At 31.0% G+C, this 21,836-nt stretch overlaps 4 protein-coding genes across 6 annotated transcripts in view; all 4 read right to left on the bottom strand.

The window, feature by feature from the left end:
• Nucleotides 1–11,496, bottom strand: part of S6KL (ribosomal protein S6 kinase like) — a 41,439-nt gene extending 29,943 nt beyond the window's left edge. Inside the window, exons 1-6 of the mRNA XM_085195085.1 lie at nt 11,300–11,496; nt 10,954–11,066; nt 9,879–10,107; nt 6,752–6,875; nt 4,722–4,829; nt 4,475–4,633 (exon numbers count right to left, since the gene is read on the bottom strand). Coding sequence (XP_085051211.1) covers nt 4,475–4,633; nt 4,722–4,829; nt 6,752–6,875; nt 9,879–10,107; nt 10,954–11,066; nt 11,300–11,389 — 823 coding nt within the window. The 5' untranslated portion in view covers nt 11,390–11,496. The remainder of the gene's footprint in view (nt 1–4,474; nt 4,634–4,721; nt 4,830–6,751; nt 6,876–9,878; nt 10,108–10,953; nt 11,067–11,299) is intronic.
• Nucleotides 667–4,246, bottom strand: Atg101 (autophagy-related protein 101). Its single transcript, XM_085195087.1, has one exon. It carries the CDS (start codon nt 4,114–4,116, stop codon nt 3,472–3,474), a length of 645 nt encoding a protein of 214 aa, XP_085051213.1. The 5' UTR covers nt 4,117–4,246; the 3' UTR covers nt 667–3,471.
• A 317-nt stretch (nt 11,497–11,813) lies between the features above and the next one.
• LOC146534044 (uncharacterized) lies at nt 11,814–14,537 on the bottom strand. Its single transcript, XM_085194689.1, has 2 exons — nt 14,400–14,537; nt 11,814–14,306 (listed from the first exon to the last, which is right to left on the bottom strand). The coding sequence occupies exons 1-2, from the start codon at nt 14,511–14,513 to the stop codon at nt 12,300–12,302; spliced, it is 2,121 nt and encodes a 706-aa protein (XP_085050815.1). The 5' UTR covers nt 14,514–14,537; the 3' UTR covers nt 11,814–12,299.
• A 201-nt stretch (nt 14,538–14,738) lies between these two features.
• Nucleotides 14,739–21,441, bottom strand: Ppat-Dpck (Bifunctional Phosphopantetheine adenylyltransferase - Dephospho-CoA kinase). 3 transcript variants are annotated; one of them, XM_085195077.1, is made up of 10 exons: nt 21,239–21,441; nt 20,696–20,865; nt 20,442–20,613; nt 19,781–19,963; nt 19,223–19,371; nt 18,735–18,935; nt 18,039–18,127; nt 16,877–17,042; nt 16,337–16,519; nt 14,739–16,138 (listed from the first exon to the last, which is right to left on the bottom strand). In XM_085195077.1, exons 2-10 carry the CDS (start codon nt 20,858–20,860, stop codon nt 15,941–15,943), a joined length of 1,506 nt encoding a protein of 501 aa, XP_085051203.1. In that variant the 5' UTR covers nt 20,861–20,865; nt 21,239–21,441; the 3' UTR covers nt 14,739–15,940. The 3 variants fall into 3 exon arrangements, with proteins under 3 accessions (XP_085051203.1, XP_085051204.1, XP_085051202.1); XM_085195078.1 differs by having other exon boundaries at nt 21,292–21,431; XM_085195076.1 differs by lacking the exon at nt 21,239–21,441 and adding an exon at nt 20,963–21,205.
• Nucleotides 21,442–21,836: the final 395 nt, after the last annotated feature.

The following is a 21,836-nucleotide window of genomic DNA, read 5'->3' as shown; positions in this document are numbered from 1 at the left end:
ATTTTCATTTCCGCGGTGACGAAGCAAAGCGCAGCGTTGAGTACTGCCACTCAACACGCAATACCTCTAGAATTCTACGGAAAATGAGGAACGGAGTGTCTTAATATTACGTTCCCTCTGCCTACCCTGCCATCTGCGGGAAACAGCGTGAAGCTAAAAAAACCACAAATATTGTAAACATAAGCACTTCATGTACTCTACGCAACTGTCATTCCTCCATACATTCATTTAATCATAATATTTAAAAAAACATGAATTATATTTACTTTGATGGTAGGAATCTCGATGACATGGAGCACACGAAGGCTGGAACACATTTTCCTTTGTATGATCTCACAATAGCGTTCGTCACACAGAAAATAACAGTAAAACATTTATTTTCAGGTAATTTGATGAAATTCTTTTTTTCCATCAATTTCATAGATATTTATATATTTTTCCTTAAAATTAAAATAAATAAATTACGTTAAGCGTACATTTGGCTATATGTACTATACGTACCTCCATCTTTAGATCTAATTAATTTTGTATTTTATAATTATTATAAAGAAATAACATTTTTTAAATAAAAAAGAAATTTACACTATCAAAACAGTTTAACTTAATTGTTGAGTTTATTTAACACAATGGGTGGAACAAACACGGGAACTAATTAAAAAGCAAAAGTATTATTAATACTCCATCATTTATTCACATTTTTATATAAATTATCACAAGACTAAGATTTTTTTATTTTTGAACTCATAAATCACAACATATACTAATTTTCATACATTCTATATATAACAGCCATTCACATTAAGACGTAGTCATCTTTCAAATAAGGCCATAGCAAGTGCAATTTTAGTAAAATTTACGATGCCCAAATATAAGAGAGTGGCACACTATCAAGATATTTAAATATTATATATATTGTCTTATCACCAGATTCAAAAATCCGAGTGGAAAATAAAATATTTAAAATCTGATAACTTTATTTTGATTAAATAATTTTAATTGGTTGTAATTAACACTCTACATCAAAGAGGAATATTCTGTTTAATTTAAACAACCGAGCATACATAAACGAACAAATAATGAATCACAGTTTCGGTCAAACAAACTAAAGTTATAAGATCTATACATTCAAGGTACATTCTGATATGAAATGTGGACACAACAACTACCGCACAATACCACAAGAATAATACATAATATAATAATTTATAATAATATTTGAATAATCAATTAACGATTGCAATGTACAGCCTCATCTTTGGTGACAAAAACAAAATTATTCTGTTAAATATTATAGTTACAAATAGAAAACTAGTTTTCCAATTCTGATGCAAACATGCTAAAGCTAGTCACAAAATGAGGTAGGAAAGTAAATAATCATAGTACAGATGACATAGAAAGAGCTTTGTTAGTAATTAAATTAAGAAGATTTTTTTTCTTACTTTTCTAGGGAGTTTTTATATGTTCATTAAAAAGGTCAATGTTTTGAGTCTTAGAGGGGTTTTGATCTAGTATTAAGACACTTCTCAAATTTTTGCCCATTTTCAAGATATTGCGTGTTGAGTTGAGTTTTTGTCCTGTTACCAAAGAAATTACAGTAATTTTTTCCTGCGAGTAACAATTGAACCCACAATCGTCACATTTACAGTTAGACAGACGACGGCCTCAATTTTTTAAGAAATAATGATTACAAATGATTATTGTACTTTATAAGTGCTCTGTACCGATGTGAATAACTAAAATTTAAATATATATATTGATATATAATAAATTAAAAACATGGGATACTACAAACAAAGCTCTTTCTATACTAACCGGTCTACAGAAGTTTAATAATGGATGGATTCAGTCCTCCGCCCAAAAGAAAATACAAGATCATGAGATAAAAAAATCATCACAAGACAACAACTTTAAAGAACAAAAACATTAAAATAATATTAAAAACATTAAATTTAGTCACTAATAAAATTATTGTATTGCAAATCCTATATTTTTACTATTATTATGTCAGTTTTAGTCATTTTCATAAAATGGAAATTAAATATTACTATAAAATCAACCATTATTGAACGTTCACACAAATTAAAATATTGTATGTATGTTTGAACTAAATTAAAATTTGAATAAGGAGGTGGCTAAAGTTTTATGAACTACACACTATAGATTATTGAAATGTATTACAATGATATACATAGAAAGAACATCAAAAACTATTTTAAAATTGTATATGAAAATTAATAAGACACTCTATTATCTATTAAAATGTGATAAAACTTTCTATTTGCAATATAGTTAAATTTTTCTAAACGACAAAACAAAATCAGGTCTACGGCTAAGTTCTGTCAAACACCAAACCAACTGACGTTTGTATTGTTATTATAATAAGAAATTATTTATTATTAAACATATATCGAAATATAATTTGTTACTTAAACAATTAATACATCTATGACGTTAACGCACCATTTCTATGAGACAATACTTCGACAAGTATAAAGCGGCCATATTATATATATATATTACATAGTTCCAATCACTCCCCGCTTTACAGTCGTGGAAGTAAACACTAAGCATTAATTATATAAAGCTCTCAATATTAAAATAACATTAATATTTGAAGAAACATATTAAATGAGAAACATTTTAAATATTCTCCTGTACATCTAATAATATATACAACACCTATATAATTACGAGACCACATATGGACACTCATTATTATGCACATGTCGATCATAATCAGAAAATTTTCATGCGAATATCACAAAGCATTTTTTTTTAATATAAAAACACCCAATAGTCAAAAGACTGTACTATAATTAACCGGGCGATGGCCCAGTACTTTCTTAAAAATATTGTTTATATAATCCCTAAATTAAAATTACAACGATTGGCCGCTCCGTCACTAACACGTTTAACATAAAAAAAAAATTACGTGTCGACATTTTAAAAAGTGACTCCACAGCTATCAAAACCGTCCAGATATTATTATTACATTGATTCGTCTTATGATAACTTCAAACCTAAGTTTACGGTGATCTATAATAGCTTTTCACTCAGTGTACGGCAATATGAAACAAATCTAACGTTACAATATAAAATTAGTCAAACCTTAAATAAAAATAATGGACACATCAACCAGCCTTCAGAGCCGGAGGTCCTGTTATTACAATTATTAATATAGACACTAAACGTATAAATAAAATATGATTAGCTAAGTTACAGCGCTTCCCATTAATAATTCAAAACCGCTAATAAAAGAACGAACATTTTAATAATTCTCAATTTTGTGCAAAACCACCATAAGTACATTATTGCATATATAGTTATTGCGAGTGATCAATTCATAATATAATCATAATATATTGTTTGTAAATATAAATACGTTTCCATTTAATATATACAATCTCACACAAATAATTGCACTTCCGATCGACAGTTAGAACTGTTAACTTTCCTTTCGACGTTGTCACATCACAAGTAGAGGGTGTCGCAGAGCAGTTTGCGAACGCGGTTGCCCACCGAGCTGGAGGGCGCGCCCGACAAGTTATAATGTATCTTGAATAAGTATGGCTGAATGTCAGCGTACGAAGTGTCAAACACGAGGTCCGCGTCCGACCGACTCGGCATCTTGGGCACGTACTCGTGACGGTTGATGATCTCCGTTATGAACACTATCTTGTCCTGCAGCAGTTCGACGACGTTCTCATGCTTACTCTGCTCGGTGAGCTCGCAGCACACCGTCCACACCTCCCACGGCACGCACTCGGGGCCGAAGGGCCATCGCGCCCGTCGCTTCTGGAAGAACTCTAGGCTTATAGAACCTTTGGGAGGCGAAGACGAGCAATCAGCTCGTCGAAGCAGTTCCGAGAACTCCGATATCTTGACGTTGACGTTGCGGCCCAGCTCCTCCGACTCGCAGCACACGTACGTGAAGTCGATGAAGTCGCAGTCGACGTCTAGATAGCTGACGGTGCGTATCGAGTAGCTCTCCTCGTTGTTGTAGGTGAACTTGCCGCTGGAGCGGTGGAAGAGGACCGTGTGGAATATGCTGGCGACTATCTCGTCTACCTGGCGGTCCTTCATCGCCATCTCGAAGGAGATGGTGCGCGCGTTCATGGTGCCGCGTCACGCTCGGCTCCACGCGGACATCACGTCACTCCGCGTCACAGCGCGTCACACCGCGTCACGGCAAGTCACAGCCAACGGACGGACTGTCCCATTTACAACGTATAAGATGGGTCAAGTCCCACACTGAAACGGAAAATGACCGTGTTTAGTCGCGTCCGTCGACGTGTGCTGGTGTGTGTGTTTATCTGTTTATGCGCAACGATACGCCATTTGCAATTTACAGGCCCAAAATTTTGAGATTTGGTTAACACTTGTGAACCAGTTTGTATATAAAATCGATGAAGCCATCTTAATATTGTAAACATTAAATATTTAAATTTTTAGCAATGTATTAAAAGCAACTTACCAATATATTTAAGAGTGCCGCAAAGTGTAGTGGTGCGAGAACCTATGGACAACCACTTGGACAGTCCAAAGTCCACTAACTGAATATGATAGTCTGAATCTAAGAGTATATTTTCTGGTTTGAGATCACGATATATCACGCCGGCGTTTTGCAGGAAATCTATAAAGAAAAAGTCATATAATGATAAAAATATACTACAATTGTTATAATACGGTAAATTAAAAATTATAACGTAATCACAACTTGCCTATAGCTATAGCAATCTCAGCGACAAATATCTTCACAAGTTCTTCTGGTAACTTTCCGTACTTATCTAATAAAGCTAACAATTCACCTCCAGGAATGTATTCTGAAACTGAAAAGGGAATAAGAACGTTAAAATAATACAAAATTAGCAAGTTGAGACTATAGAATAATATCCGATTTATCAGCTTATCAGAAAATTAGTTATAATCTATGTTGCACTATATACACATAAATACTTTTACAAAGATAATAAAATATAGTTCAACGAAATCTATGTCAAAATCATAAATATAACATAACATGAGTTGTAAATAATATATATAATACATGCACAATTGCACATGTTCAAAAAATTTAAATAATATGAATTAGGATGTCTTTGGAAAACAATATTTCTATTCGAAAATAGTTTAGGGACTACCTATACTATGATTTTCCCATTATTGTTAAATATCCATAACTTATATATTTAGGATTTTAAAACATACATGTACTTTAATAAAATTAAAATTGGCAGAGTTTTGAATACGTACAAATAAGCCGAAAATACCGTATTTATACTAAACTACATTATTATTTCAAGCTATAGCGCGGCGTTAGTCTGGAATGAGCCTTATCCCGGTCAAGAAACATTGACCCTTGTAATCGTGAGACGCAATATTTGGCTGTCGGTGTTTTGGTAAACAAATGAGTAATGTCTAGTCACTGATAACAATGATAAAGATAATTCAAGATATGTAGGTCAACAACATACCAGACGTCTTAATTGAATATTATATACGGAACGGAACACAGGGGCACAAGCGTAAGCGCGTTGTGGGTTGGATTCCTACGCGAGGAAATGAAATATTTAATATTTTCATTCGCTTTTTCCTTTTTTTTGCTCTGGTATCGAGGTAAAACGCAGCGTTGAGTTCTGCCATTCACACGCACTGTCTAAAGAATTCGGCGGAAATTGGGGAGAGGAGTATCTTAACACCACTATCCCTCCCTCAAAATATATACGGAATTATTATTTCAAAAGCAAATATTTTTTACTTTATACTTACAAATGTCATGCTTCTTTTGTTTATAATACGGATGTTGCGTTCTAGACTCATAACTTTATTAAAACTAATTCGAGCGATCGATTCTGTTTCCTTTATCATTTAACACCGTCCTTTTATTTATTATTTAACAACAAAACATACATTTCTTTTCGAGAAATGATTTCTAATGAACAATATACATTTTAATTTTCCTATTTCATTAAAATAAACTTCCTCTCTGTTCCAGTGCCATTGAGACCCACCATTAAGATTAATTAAACGTTAAATACGAGTATTGGTATAGATAACGAAATCACCGAACATTGAAGTGAATATCACGGCCCAGTTTAGTGCTCGCAGTAAATAAACACACACGATAATTTGTATATGTAATATTGTGCTCTATATATATAAGAAGAAACTATTTATTCACTAATTTATGTTAGTCTTTGTTTACTACGAACTGTGTTTAGTGCTAACATCTCGGAGTTCAGTCTGTTATTATAATTTATTCAACTATACCCTGTATCATATAGCAGAATAGGCATAGGGAAATTAGTGTTAAAACACTCTAGTCCCCTATTCTTCGCCGAATTTTCGAGGCATTGCACGGAGTGGAGGAACTAAACGCCGCTCTTTGCCTTGTTACCAAAGCGTAAAAGTGAAAATAATAATATTTTTTTCCTTGTGCCACTGCGCCATGACGCCCTCATGTAATCAGTTTGCTAGAAAATATCAATATTTCTTTACTAATCAATTCCCAGAGATTAATGATATATAAAACATAAGCTTTTACGGTCTGATTAGTAGAGAAATAATAAATTCCCTATTTCTATTCCACAAACTTTACAATTCCATAAACAAGTTGAAATCGTAACTACCCAAACCGAAAGAATCAGATACTAATTAAAACTTATTCACATATACATAAACTTTGTAATACAGAATTGATTGATGCATTTTATTTACAATTAAATGATTATGTTATAAAATAAAAACTTACCAATATACAGTCTTTTCTTGGTCTGCCACCTCGATACAGAACCAGCTATAAACGAGTGGTGTCCGACCGCAGCCTGTATACGCGCCTCCTCTTTCACTTGACGTACAGCATTTTCGCTCACTATCTGTAAAATTATATTAAATAACTATTAATTAATTACTACATTTGGTAATTGATGATAATGAGGTAATACAATATTTACTATTGTTTTAAATTTTAATATGTCAGGTTAAAATAAGAAATACGTGTTTACTAATGATGCGAAGTATATTATTTTTGTCTTTCACGATAATTTTAAAGTATCTAATATATGCAAAAAGATAAAAAATCTACTTTAAAGTACAAGTACAACAAACAACTATAAACTTAGCTTAAGGACGGGTTACTTCTATAAAAATACATATAGGTTGGTAATCTATATGTATTTCTTTTTAGTTTCACGTTTTGCCCTATATATGTATATAGTACGGTTGACGAGTCGGGCCCGCTAGCCCGCTAGCTAGTCGGGAAGTTAGCTATAGATGATTTACTTGTAATTATTTTCTTCCCAAATGAGCAATGCAATGCATGCAATGCATGATTTCGAAAAAAAATACTTCAGGGCTGGCTGGCTACGGCTCCTGTAACAACAACTGTACGGATTCTGCCCAAGTTCGAGACCCCGCATTTTGAGAGGGGGAATTCAGTAACAAACTTGTTTTACGAAAACGTGAAAATCATAATATAATTCATATGCCTGAATGGAGATCAAACCCACGACCTACCGTCATACCGTGGCTGCTATGCTATATATCTATTTTGTGTTATAAATTAATTAAAACTAGTTTTGAATCCTTTTCTAAAACAAGATTCATTTTAAATATTAATTTTAAATTAAACAGGTACTAACGTCCTGCTTTTAGCATCTACTTTCAGTAAAATTTAAGACGATATATTTTTTATTGATATAATTCGTTAAGCATGTGTATATTTAACTTTAACAATTAGTCAGTAAAGTCCATATTACTACCAGCAATTGCACTGAATTGATTTAGATATAAAAAGAAGTTACGATAATTAGTTCCTGTTTCAATACAAAAACTGTGGCCTAATTAAATGTAGTTACAATTAATGGCGCTCTAATCATGATTTTTTATTTTATTTTAAAACCAGACTATATTACGGTTTAACTGCACGAGAAGATCAATTATTATTGTATTAAATTATTTAAGTGAGAAACTTTTAGCGATTTCTCAGTTCTACCAATACGAGAAAAGCATCCAAATTATTTGTATGCTTTTCATGTATTCTCTTAGGCCCGTATATATAAGCCGCTCTCAAATCTGAGATCGATTTTTAGATGCCATTTTCATTCATAAAATCTATGAATGAAAATAGCATGTCAAGATCGATCTCATACTCAAGAGCGATTTTTAAATACGGACCTACGTGTCTTATAGTTTTTTTTTCTCAATTTCCATTATTAAGATTTATTACATACCATAGAAGTCCTATAAAAATCAAAGATTTCTTTACTTCAGCGATAACTTCTAGATTTTTCTTTTACTATACACACAAAAAACACAAGTTAAATAAATGTAATAACTGACAAACTTATCAACTGACCAAACTGACAATACACGTGGTCCTACCTGTAAATAACCACATGTTAAGTAAGACAAAAGAAATTTGAGTCCAAGTTTCGAAATATACCTTTAACTTTTGAACTTTCATCAATATTCATTTGTATAATAAATTATTAATGAAACGATCGCATTCAGAATTTGAATATCAACGACAGAGGTAACACATCCTAATCTACAACGCCATTGACCTACTGTGCCACATTGAAATATAGCTGGCCATTTAAAATTCGATGTTTCTATGTTATAGATTTTGTTGAGTGGACGACGGTGAGACCGCTGGTTGTGTGGTCGATTCCTATTTGGGAGACTCGGTCTGGTAAGATGCGTGGCGATGAGTTTCGCCACTCAAAAATTAGGCAGAAATTGGGGAAACGACTACTTTTGTACTTGGTCCTCTCTTTCTTACTATATTTATGTATCATGGGATGTAGCACAAAGGGGACGAATTTTTTTCTTTTCATTTCAATCGAAATTTGCTTAATATGTTTAAATTTTATTAAGCTTTATCAAATAATATGATTGATTAATGAATATGATTATTTTAAATATCTATATATTTGCTTAATATAAAAAAAAATAGTATTTAAGTCAAATGGTATACTATAATATACACATCATTACATAAAATTTTCCTCAACTTTTATAAGATATTATTTGCCAACTAAATGTTAAGTTCTCTATGTAAGTTTTCTACATATATAAATTGACAGTAAGCATTATCCTTTTATATATATATATATATAAAAGGAGATGTTCCCAATGACAGAGGTAAGAGGCAAACATAGCCGTTATCGCTGTGCATTTTATTTTTGTCCTCCCACTAAGAAAGGATTTTGAAAAATTTTCATTGTATAGTTCAAGAGGTAAAGCAGCCCAGGTGGACTAGTATTCATATAAGATTGAGGACCTTGAATTAAGGTAAGTACCTGTATAGTCCTTCAATGTAGTTATGAATATGCAATAATTGAAATATAATTCTATATAAAGTTTCTTCAATGATCTTTGATCATCACCTTGGTAGTTGTGGCACAGAGCGACAGAGTCTGATTGTAAATGTGATGACTGTTGGTTTTTTTTTTTCAATTTTGTAAAGAAATTATTGCATTTCATTCAACACATAACGTCACAAAAATTAAAAAAAGAGTGTCTTTATACCAGCATCATTAATTTATATTTAAATATTACTAAAAAACATTACTAATATATAAAAAAGATTTCATTAATGAAACCTAACAAAAAACTAATATAGAGAAAAGAAAGATAATTTCTAAAGCTTCTACTAAATAGGCCTATTTATTGAAACAAAAAGTTTTTTGCAATCTTTTGTTTTTGGGTTCATATTGTTAAAAAAATTAAGTTTTTACAACCTCCTTTGCTCAGTTTTAATACCTGTTTCAAAGCTAAGAAACTAGAAAAAAAGCTACAGATTTTGAACAAAAGGTCTACCTTTGAAGTAGACAATCTATTTACAAAGTATAAATAGATTCATAAACTTAACTGACCTGGGATTTATTTAAAACTTTAAGAGCATATTCCTTGTCTTCACTGATCTTCTTTACTTTGTACACTTCTCCAAACGCTCCTTTTGCTACAGTTTTAACTATTTCAAAATCTTTTTGCAATAAATCAGTTGTTATAGGGAATTCAGGCAGAAATATTGACTCTTTATGTGCTACTGGCCAAGCTGTCTTACTTGCATCCAGTGGATTGTTCAAAGTTGAGTCATTCCATCTGAAATTTAACATCCATGTTTGTGTTAATTATGTGAATAATATTTTTTTTAAGTCCACACTGTTTTACACATATAGCAGGTAGGGTGAGGTTCTAGTGTTAAGACACTCCATATCCTATACACTACTTAATTTGCAAGAAAGTGATGGGAGTTATTTTTCTCTAAGATGAAGGATGGAGCTCAACTCCATCCTTTATTCGAAACAATTGTTGTTTGGAACCTACATTCAGACAAAGTGCTATGCACTATGATAGTATTAATAGAACTTTTAATACAATTTATACAAATATAATTTTGTACAAAATGATGACAGACAATAATGGGATAAATCTTACAAAGCATCAACAAATAAAAATATATTAATATAAGCTGTGCTTCTACTATAATAGATAAAATAACAATACATAAATAGTAAGCACAATGTATTTTCTTTAAATCATTTAATATTAATAAGAATAAGACCTTGACTTCTAAAATTATATTTTATAACTCAATATATTGTATTTAAATATGTCATTTATATTTTTTACATGTATGTTATTAGCTAAAGCAGAACAACAGTAACAGATTCTTTTTTACTATTTTTTTATATGAATCATATAAGGGTCAGAATTAAAGATAATGATGCAATATTATATATGTTTACATTTCATAATTATGGTAATTTACATTCATATTTAAGACATTTTGAATAATCAAAAATTATAATAACTGATACATAATACTGGGATTTATTTAATTGAGAATTAACAGTGAGAATAAATTAAGCCATAAGCAAAAAACTAGAAGAGCAAATCATAATGAACGAAATAAATTTTAATTAGTTATCCATACGAACTACTAACCTTCGTCTAGAAACTCGAGACCAAGGCCGTGATGCGCTGTACACTGACTGGCTGCTAACAACACTGGCGAAGGAGCGCCCGCTGAGGTTGCCGACGAAATGAGATAAACTAAACTACACACAAAAACAAACAATTCTAAACATCTCTTTTAACAACAGCCTGATTTGTGAAAAAGAATCTTTTCAACAACAATGAATATCCAGTTTAGTATCTGTATCCAAAAATATAAAGTGCAAGTAATCAACACAAGACAGTTATTCTTTGAGTAACAAAGAATTTGATTGTTACGTATGTTCAGCTGAGAGTGACATTAGCAAGTTTTCATTTCATCGCGCAAATTACTTACCTGACTCGTAAATGCCTGACCGTTGCGAGTGGAGTGTACTAATTTCTTATCATTTCTATATTCACTGTTCCTACTGTACAAATTTCCCATTAAACTAAGTTTATACAATGAACTTTAATTATAATCAAAAACAAAATTTAATTTTTAAGTTAGACCAATACTTTTATACACAACCATAGGCGCTCCCATAAACAAACTTTATAATATAGATTATAAATTTATGTAGATAATAAACGGACTTTAATATAAAGCACTTACCACATAATATAAGTTTTTAGATTCATGTAGAAAAAAGAACATATACTAATCTTATAGCTTAGTAAATATTATTTTAAATCCCTTATACAAATAGGTTACAAATATTGTTTTTGGAAATGTTAAGAAAGAAGATCAAATTTAAGGAATCAGGTGAATAATAACATCTCTTTTATATCGTTATATTTATTTTCTTCATTACTTAATTATAAGTTTTATTTTAAAATAAACATTAAGCATTGTTGCATTAACTAAGAAATTTAATTATATTTATTAAATGTTTACATATTTTATTTAATTAAATGAAAATAAAATATATAGGTACATGGTAGAGATTGTGTGACGGTTGTCCGTTCGTTTTTTTATACTAAAAGAACTTTATGGTAAAATACTACTTTCTTTCTACCAATATAGAGACATTACGTCTGAAGTGGCATAGCCCAGCGTTACGCTATATCTTGCTATAGTAAAGAGATAAATTTATTACAATAATTTTTCTATTCAGTATTTATAAATAATAACTATCGTCGTCGTATAAATTTAATCATTAATTAACCATATTAAATATTCTTATAAAACACAAACAAAATAATCACAAAGATAGAGATGAAATGGGATGTATCATCGTAATTATTTAAGGTGTAAAAACATATCAACATGTAGCTAAAATATTTAATTATGAATCAGTAAGATTGAATAGAGTTAATAATAGCAATTTCAAAATATAAGCACATATATAAATTACCTAGTGTGACAGGGACTCGTCTAACAAATCAATTCTCGTTTGTGTAGAGACATTATTGCTTTTATTTTTATTTTTTCCTAAAAGTTGTTTTATATTTAATTTTCGTCTACATTTGAAAATAATTTGTAGTCGCTTCAACATTAATACGAAATTATGCTTCGACCATACCAATAAACAAATTAAAACTTCTAAAATAAACACAATAAAACTTATGCCAAGTAACACCCAAAACGCTTGAAATATTCCACCAAGGTCCTCCATACCCAAAGGTTTGATAGGTACCTCCTCGCTCGTATCAAAATATCTAAAATCCATCCATTTCTTAATCAGACCTGCTTCGAACAATGCCATCATGTACTGATTATAATGATCAGTCAATGGACTGTCTTTATGAAGTATCATGTTTAAATAGTGACTATGAATTCTGGCATCAGTTGCTATGTGCAGAAATTGTTTACCATTTTCATTTAGCATATTATTTGCCAGATATCGGCCTACCGCACAATCTATTAAGCAGAAGCGGCGGCTATCATTAGGCATCTGTTTTACACAACCAAACAGATCGTGGACAGCCTCCATTCTAGAGGTAATTATTCGAAAATTTTCTTCAGTGTCTGGAAGGACCACATCAGGTGAGGCCATTCCTTCTATTTTATATCCTTTTTCTATAACATCTTCAAAGGTATCTACTTCCTTACCTCGTTTATGTACAGAAAATAAGGAAATTATAGATGCCTGCGTGTTAAAGTTTATAATGAAAAAACACCATATGGCAATCGCGAAAAATATACGAAAAGAGTCACGTCGAGGTGGATTACTTAAGCTTATTGACATTACTGTTTTACAGGCATTAATAAAATCTTTACCGGCTCGGTCCAAACTGAGCCTACCCAGTTGTAAAGTATTAAAAAGGAAAAACACAAACCACGTGGAAAAGAAACATGTATAATGCTCTATTAACAAATAAATATTGCTTCGAAGAAATTTTTCATTAAAAACTATTGTTTCAAAGTCTGCCCGTTTTGACAACACACAGACTCCACTATCTACAAAAGGAACTGTGTAGTCAATTTCCGCTATAATTAAATCGAATTGATACAACGGGAATAAAATTAGATCCGCTTTTCTAAGTGTAAAAGAAAAAACTTGTTGGATATTAATTTCAAAGTCAAAATGGCCTTTCATAGTGTCCTTTGAGGGAAATAAATCTATTTTAAAGTTAAACAGCTCAGCCATAGTGTTCCAAATCAATCCGTCTCTATAGATCATAGTAAATGTACCATTACTTTCCTCTTGTATACCTAGAAATGGTAAAACTTCAACGGTATATGCTAAAAATGTGTATCCATGTAAATCTTTTGTTTTGTCTTCAAATAATATTATGTCTTGTACCTTGCTACTATTTGCAAAATGTAAAATCTCGGTATTAAAACCAATGCAAGTTCCTAGAAATTTAGACCGTAATTTGGAGTATAAAGAAACATTATGACATCCCTGAACACAATTGAAACCATCTTTAAAATTTTCTATCGGCATACCGACTTTGTGGGCCGTCCAACAGCCAAATAAATGGTCTAATTTATAATTTTCACAAATGTAAGGACTAAAATGCGATATACGAAACTCTTCCGAAATGTCATTGTACTGTACTATAACGACGTTAATGGCTCTATAATACCAAAAAATAAAAAATATTTTAGCAATTTCTTCTTTTTCGTATGGACCATGATAAAATAAAACAATATTCGCTAGTGGATGCCAGTAAGACAAAGTAATAGTTTTTCGTAAAGCTTTCTCGAATTCTTCGAGACTAACACAGTCAAAGACAATATAATTAGAATGATAAGGCACAACATTTTCAATTTGTTCGTCGTCATCAGTAAAACTGGTAACCGCAAAGGAATAAGGTATCTTTTTTAAGCGGTAGTATAATGAGTCTGGTAGATTTCCGATGAAGAATATATTATTCCATCCGTTATTTTTTAAATTCTTTTCAACTATCTCTGCCTGTTGAAATGAAAAAAAAACTAAATTTATTTTTGTTTTGAGCTTTAAAAGAATATTGTCCTACATTAGCGTATTGTGGTTAGCTTTACTTACAATTACTTGAGCTTTTCGTTCTTCAGTACTATTTTTTATTTCAATTATTTTTGTATCGCAAAAAATTAACTGAAATAAATTCAAAAATAAAACTACTTTCAAAAAAATTACCATCTCGCCATCGTATTCTTAGATAAATGGTATATTAATGTTTGGGTACTTGTTTTTATTGTGCAATATATTTAATGATGATTATATACCACTATAACATGATTATAATGTAATGATAACGACATCCTAATCTATTTCGCCCCTGTTATGTTTATTGAAAATTAAAGATTCATGGCAATATAAACCTAATTTCATAATTTGAATAGTGAACATGCAAAGAAACATCACTGTAATATAGAAACATTTATTAATATTTAACAATAAAATAACAATAAGAAATAAGCACACATATCTGTTTCATAAAATATTACAAGACCATAAAATAAATGTTTTAAAAACCTTTAAAAAAATTCAATTATATCGCTTATGCTTAAGATAAAATAAAATACGGCTATTCACATAAAACATTTAAACATTATTAAAAATTATATAGGGAACAAGTATTATTGAAATAAAAAACTTATATAATTAAAAACACATTTGATAGCATCCTCCTATTTTTCTTAAGGCATTGCAATCTAAAGATCTATAGATTAATGTAATAATGAGATTTTGCAACCAGTACCAGTAACCAGCGTATAAAAAAAAATAAAAATATAAACGGTTTTGCTCAAAATCTTCCAAACTATGGACCACCAATTTGGGGAAAGCTAAGGATTGGTTTGACAGTAAATAGATTTCTTCATCTATTGTGTTCATCTAAAATGATACTGATTGAACACCAAATAAGTATACTTTTAGTGGTTTTTTGGCCCTTATTTATAAAAAATATAAAATGAATAAAATATCTTTTGATTTAAAAGTTATTTAATTTTCTTATACACTAAAATAGTAAATGCATATGTACTAAAATTTGATTATTAAAACCAAGTATAGACTTTGGAAACTTAATTTTTTAATTATTAATTAGTAAAAACGCTAATTTAAAAACAGGCACATTATCTCATAAACTATATGCCATTGTTAATAACAATGTTGTAACTATAAGTTACAACATTGTTATTAACAATGTATTGCTTTCTCTATAATTGGTTCTTCTTCCCTATTATTTAAGTGAAATATTTTAGATTTCCTTTCAGCTTCACGCATGTATTCCGCATAATAATAAGTAATTGAGGCCATTTGTGACGCAGGGACGCAAACGCAACAGGTTGTAGTTTCAATTTCCATTCGAGGAAATGAAATGTTTAATATTTTCATATACTTGCTCTGGTAACAAAGCGGCGTTGAGTTCAGTTACTCTACACACAACCTTTTTATTGAGAAACACAGCCTAATTTTCGAGACACTTGCATATACTTCTACTTTGAGTGACAAAACTTAACACCGCGCTTTCTCGTTTAAAGAGAGAGAAGAAACAAAAATAATTCATTCTCCTGAGTGAGAATCGTATCGACAACCACCGTGATTACAGCTCTCTCACCTATATTTTATTGTCTATCATCTAAATACAACTGTAATCGGTCCCAAGCGCGATCGATTTGTTGTTGGGTGTACTCGTAGCTCCAATATGGACTGAACACGACGTTAGCAAGTGCAACTTGTTCTTGGTTGGTTGGTTGCGATTCAATCCTTTGTTTGGCTTCCTCTTCGGACAAGCTGTTACGTTCTTGCAACCTTTTAATAGCCTGTTGGACATATATAATTTGGTTGTATAGTTAGTTAGTTTTTGGTTATATATTCAGGTTTTTTTATTGCAACAAGGAACAGATAGAAAAATATGATCAATATTTATTCACATTCTTCCATCTGCATAATTTTCTTAAAAAGGAGTACGAAAGTTAAGTTTTTACTTCACATATTAATTAACATATAGATAAAGTTACCTCTTTAGGTGGTACAATAACAGCCCACAGCTGATGACAACTTGTATACCACTTAGCTTGGACCATCACCGCGGCCTCCATTACAACCACTCTATGCCCCAGTTCACCGAAAGCTTTTACACGTCTTTGAGCTTCTTGTATTACAGCTGGCCATACCAGCTTATTTAGCTTCAGGAGCTGCTCCTGTAAATATTATTTAAATTAAACAAAGTTATTTATAGCACTTTGCATTTGTTTTCAGGATACTACAAAGTATATGAGACGATTGGTAACACAATTTTAGTTTTTTTCATTTTCCCTCCCACAAGGTTAGTTATAGAGAGAGAGAGAGCCAATAGTAGAACAGTAGCGCCAGATCTCCGTTAGTTTATGAAGCTTGAAAGTTAGAAACTTGAAACTTAATTACCTAATAATAAAACTGCCAAAGTAACCACTGCCAAAACTCCATATTCTCTTATTAGGTGTATGCGCACAGAAACTTTCAAGCTTTATAAAATGACAAAGGTGTGTCTGTAACTATTTATACAGAACGTTCATTACCTTATTACTAAAAACAATGCTACCAAGTTTTTTTCTATCGATTTCCCCACTCTCAGTGATAACTTGTTTTCCAAATTCCTCCGCAATAGTTTGGTTTAGGGGTAAGCCTGGCTTATACAGTTCGTGCGCTATTATATCACAGTTTACTATGGCTGCTCCTTTCGTTCTAAAAATAAATATATTTCATATTTAGTACCAATACTTATCTTAGTTATCGAATCAATTTAGACATAAGGTAGGTCTCCAATTCTATTCTATACTATAATTACAAAGGTGAAGAATTCAATGAACACATATAATTTAAACCAGTAGTTTTTTTTGAGTAACGGGTGTTTCGACTTTTAATTTAAAAAAAAAAGGATTTTCCATTAAAATTAAGGATATTACTTTGTTAAATATGTCGATGTAACCTACTGATCTGCGGTCAGAGTTATCAAGGATACTCAGAAATCTTGTGTCATATTTAAATCGTTATCAAATCAAATCAGATTCACTCTGAATCCCGCACACAGCAGGGTAGGCAGAGGGAACAGTGTTAACCCACTCCGTTCCCCACTTTCCACCGAATTCTGGAGGTATTGCGTGTTAAGTGGCGGAACTCATTGCCGCATATTTGCCTAGATACCAGAGCGAAAAAATGGAAATATACATTTTTAATGAATATTTTGTTTCCTCGATTCGTTTATTCGATTTGATTTTTTAAATCATTTTAAGTATTTCTGTTTGACCAGATGAAAGCTGTTTTAATAAAGCTGGATTTCTAAAGAGCAACAGTGAAAAAATATATTTAAATAACAAGTCGAGAATAATCTGAAATTATTCTCTTTATATCCTCTCTCTCTTCTCTTTATATATATAATGTAGAGATGGCATCACTGCTAATTATATCACGGATAATTTTGATACATTAAAATTTAATACTATTTTAAATATCTACTATATCTGCGAAAAAAATCTCTGAAATAATAGAACATGTTTATAACTAGCGCCCACCCACACGCGTTCACCGCACACCGTTTACTTATAGTTATGTTATAGTCAAATTATACGAAATTTTCCCATAAATTGTAACATATATTTCTGGAACAATCATCAATCCTCACAAACTTTCACATTTATAATATTAGTAGGATAGGATAAAATAGGATAATTAATTGTATACCTCAATTTTTCAGTTATTTTACTTTTACCACTGGCAATGCCTCCAGCTAATCCAATCACATATGGCCAATCGGGAATATTTGGATTAGGCTACAAAAACAATAAGAAAATAGTATTGTAAGTCAAAAAATAAATTATTTAAGTGATCACAAAATAGTTTCAAAATAGTATTTATTTTTAAACAATAGAAGTTTTGAGTCTCTTTCAATATAAAGATTAATATGCCAAATGTATATATATTTTTTATAGTAGGTATGTACTATGACGTTGTTTTCAGTAATAATATTTTAGAAAGATAAATTATATAGAAAGGTAAATTAAGGCCAGTTTTGGCGCAGGGGCACAAAGTGTGACTGTAAACGTGACTGGTTGTGGGTTCGATCCCCACTTGCGGATATGAATAAATATTCACTTAAATTTATATTTCCATTTCTTCGCTGTGGTGTCGAGGCAAACCACGGCGTTGAGTTCCTCCAGTCAACTCGCAATGCCACCAAAAATTCGGCGGAAAGTGGGGAATAGAGTGTCTTAATACTAGGTTCCCTTTAGCGGAGTACGGTAGGCAACGGGAACCTGGGAAACTACTGTTAAGAACTGGGAAAGAACTGTTAAGACTCAATGTCTCCTTAACTGTAGACTCCCTCTAGCTCTCCTAAAATTTGTGAGATACAGCTTGAAGCTACAAATATAATTATACCTTAGGTTCTCTTAAAACAGTGCCAAGTAACCTCATTCTCTGATTACTGGAACTGACTTTTCCTTCTTCTTCTTGCGATTGTTTGTTTGAGTCTTCTGCTAGATCTATTGTATGGACAGCTAGAGGTTGGAGGCCATTTTCTTTTCGCTTCTCATTGACTTTTTCTGCCCCACGGAATGTTTCTTCACTAACTATTAAGAGCTAAAAATATGGGCCACACATTTATTTTAAGCAAAGTAAGAAAAAAATCTTATTGTGCAGACCTTGGTAGTGTGGGATTGATTGCTACTTGAAAGATGGAATTATATTCATTTCCCAGACGAAACCCATGCTCTATCAGTCAACTCTGTCAGTGTTCTGTTAGTCAACATCCAAAAATTAAGGAGAAAGAGGGGAATGAGGAGTCTTATGTATTAAGGTTACAAGATTTTCCCTCTGTCTATCCAGCTATGTGTGAAATACTGGAAATAAAAAATGATATAACAAACTTGAAATCTCGGGTCATCTTTAGTTGGTCCATAAATATCTTGTATTGGCAATACATTATATTCAAGATCTGGATTTATATCTTTTAAAAAATGTAGCACATTTTTGATTCTATCACCTACTGGTTCTATTAGCTCCCATAAAGTTTTTGCTGTAACATAAAAAAATATATATAATATATTACAAATATAAATACATACAATACAATTTAATTTCAATAAATACAATAGAAAAATTTAGATATGTGAGAAAATCTATTATTGGGGACATTTTATCAGCAGATTTTTTTTAACATCTGTGGGTTAAGCGGTGCTTTGCTAACTTTGTCTGTTTGTCTAATCTCAGAAACAGCTTAACTGATTTAAATGCAGTTTTCACTATTGTGTTTTGGTGACCTTGCCTTAACATCGAGTATTATATTTTAAATTTCAATTGCATCATAAATAACAAAGTTCACAACATCCCTTTCAAAGTGACAAAGTCACAACGGTGTTGGGGCTGGTGAATAAATAAATATTAAGTAAAATATATTAATTTAAAATAACAATAAAATAACTTACATTGTATCATATTTACATCTGTAACACCAACTGTCACATGTTTTGATGATCTTAGTACAGCTTGAGATAAAAGAATTTTATGTCCATTATGTAATCGGTCGAATGTGCCTCCTAGTGCCACATATTCATAAGTTTTTACATCTTCAGGCTTATCATGTATAGGAATTGTTAGAGATTCATTATCTAAATAAAAATTTAATAGAATATTCTTTACTGTGAGATACAAATAACATAAAGTAACATATATTTATAAAATACATCAGCTGTCGTGGGCCAGTGGCACAAGGGTGTAACTCAATGTTTGTGGGTTCGATTCCCACTTGAGGAAATGAAAAGTTTATCTAAATTTATATTTCCATTTCTTCACTCCCGTTTTGAGGCAAAGAGTGGCATTGAGTTCTGACACTCAACACGCAATGCCTCCAAAAATTCGGCGGAAAGTGGGGAACAGAGTGTCGTAACACTAGGTTCCCAATTATAAGTGCCAATGTATAAATAAAATGTATATGTATAATTTCTTACTGACTAAATCTTTATTTACCAAACCCATTATAATAACAAAAAAAGGAAATATACAAAGTAGCTAATAGGCCTTTCAATTACATAGAATATGTGTATATATTAGGATATAAAATAAAATTCTGTTGAATTAGAGTCTTACCAACACAGTGAAGTGGACATTCTTTCTGTATATTTTCCACTGATTTTTTTAGGTTATCAATATCTTTTGTTAACTCTTTTTCATATATCACACATTGAATTGTTTTAGAAGTATTTATTTTATTTACAGAGCTTCTTGCTTTTAACATGAGTCTTACATCTAAATTCCCACACTAAAAATGTATAAAAATAAAGAAAGTTTGTACTATTCAATAATTCATATGGAGATTTTATTTTATATTAAAATTTGCTTACCTTAGTATATATATCAACAATTTGCTTACTTAAAATAGATTTTGTACTCTCTGAGCCACTATTAAAATTGATATATAAAACATCTTTAACAAATTTTGACACTTTAGAGCACAGCTTGTAAGCTTTGGCAGCATTTGAAACGAAAAGGATTCCATTGCTAGCCATTGAATCTGAAATTATTATTAAAAGAATTTTTATATCTACTTTAGATATATATTTTTATTGCAAATAAAAACTTACTTTTGCCACATTAAAATTTACACTGACCTGTTTTAGAGTATTTTTTATTAAACAAATATGAAATAGTAATAGAAACTAATAAAGTAAAAAATGATAAACACAATATAAACTTGGTTGTAGCCATAAAATGTATAGAATTTTTTCGCTTATCAGAAGTACAAAGGTCACTTTTAAATTTATATGTAAATAAAGTGATAGGTATATCTAGATAAGAATCTTTCTAATTTCAATAAGGTAGCCGTAATAATTATATTTTAAAATGATGACGAAGGGCAGCATAAGTTTATTTAAATTTGTTTTTACCTTTTAGTATCACTTTAAATATAAAATTGTACAATATATCATAAATTTGCTACCAAAAAACAAAAATCCTTAATATGGTTGTGTGCTATTTCGTATTATATTATATTTAATAAAAGTTACAGACTTTTTAAGTTACACCAAAGATTAGTAAGAAAATCTTATCATGTTTTGAATGTTTTGAATTTTGATGTCGACTGGATTACCATTTGACATGTGAGACATATGTTATAAATAGGGATGTAGCAGTTTTATTCGACTTGTTTTACTCGGTTTTTATATATCGATTCTTAAGTTAAGTCATTTTTTCAAGTTCATACTTTCAACCCTAAACAAATTATAAAATATATAGACTTGAACCTGAAATCATTTACCCTTAAGGAATAAGGACTAGAGAGATTAAATTTAAGAATGTAAAAGACACCTATTGGCAATTTTGTATACAAAATACATTAAATATTAAATCAAATTAAATCAGCTTCATGGTGTATCCTGCATAGCGCATACAGCAATCCTGCTAAGGCAGTGGGTACCTAGTGTTAAGACCGTTTCCCACTTTCCGCCGAATTTTCGGGCATTGCGTAATGAATTGCGGAACTCT

Source organism: Heliconius melpomene, chromosome 12, assembly GCF_056956725.1.
Source record: "Heliconius melpomene rosina isolate 202511_hmr_F chromosome 12, ASM5695672v1, whole genome shotgun sequence".
Classification (NCBI taxonomy): domain Eukaryota; kingdom Metazoa; phylum Arthropoda; class Insecta; order Lepidoptera; family Nymphalidae; genus Heliconius; species Heliconius melpomene.
This window is presented reverse-complemented; position numbering and strand designations above follow the sequence as displayed.

What these genes read in the sequence shown, in the direction of transcription:
- Atg101 (XM_085195087.1), bottom strand. Translation starts at nt 4,116, where the DNA reads ATGAACGCGCGCACCATCTCCTTCGAGATGGCGATGAAGGACCGCCAG.
- LOC146534044 (XM_085194689.1), bottom strand. Translation starts at nt 14,513, where the DNA reads ATGGTAATTTTTTTGAAAGTAGTTTTATTTTTGAATTTATTTCAGTTA. An exon ending in AACGAAAAGCTCAAGTAATT is followed by an intron (nt 14,307 to 14,399) that starts GTAAGTAAAGCT and finishes TCATTTCAACAG; the next exon opens with GCAGAGATAGTTGAAAAGAA.
- Ppat-Dpck (XM_085195076.1), bottom strand. Translation starts at nt 21,059, where the DNA reads ATGGCTACAACCAAGTTTATATTGTGTTTATCATTTTTTACTTTATTA. An exon ending in GCATTGTTTTTAGTAATAAG is followed by an intron (nt 16,520 to 16,876) that starts GTAATGAACGTT and finishes TAATATTTACAG; the next exon opens with GAGCAGCTCCTGAAGCTAAA. An exon ending in TTATTGTACCACCTAAAGAG is followed by an intron (nt 16,139 to 16,336) that starts GTAACTTTATCT and finishes TATGTCCAACAG; the next exon opens with GCTATTAAAAGGTTGCAAGA.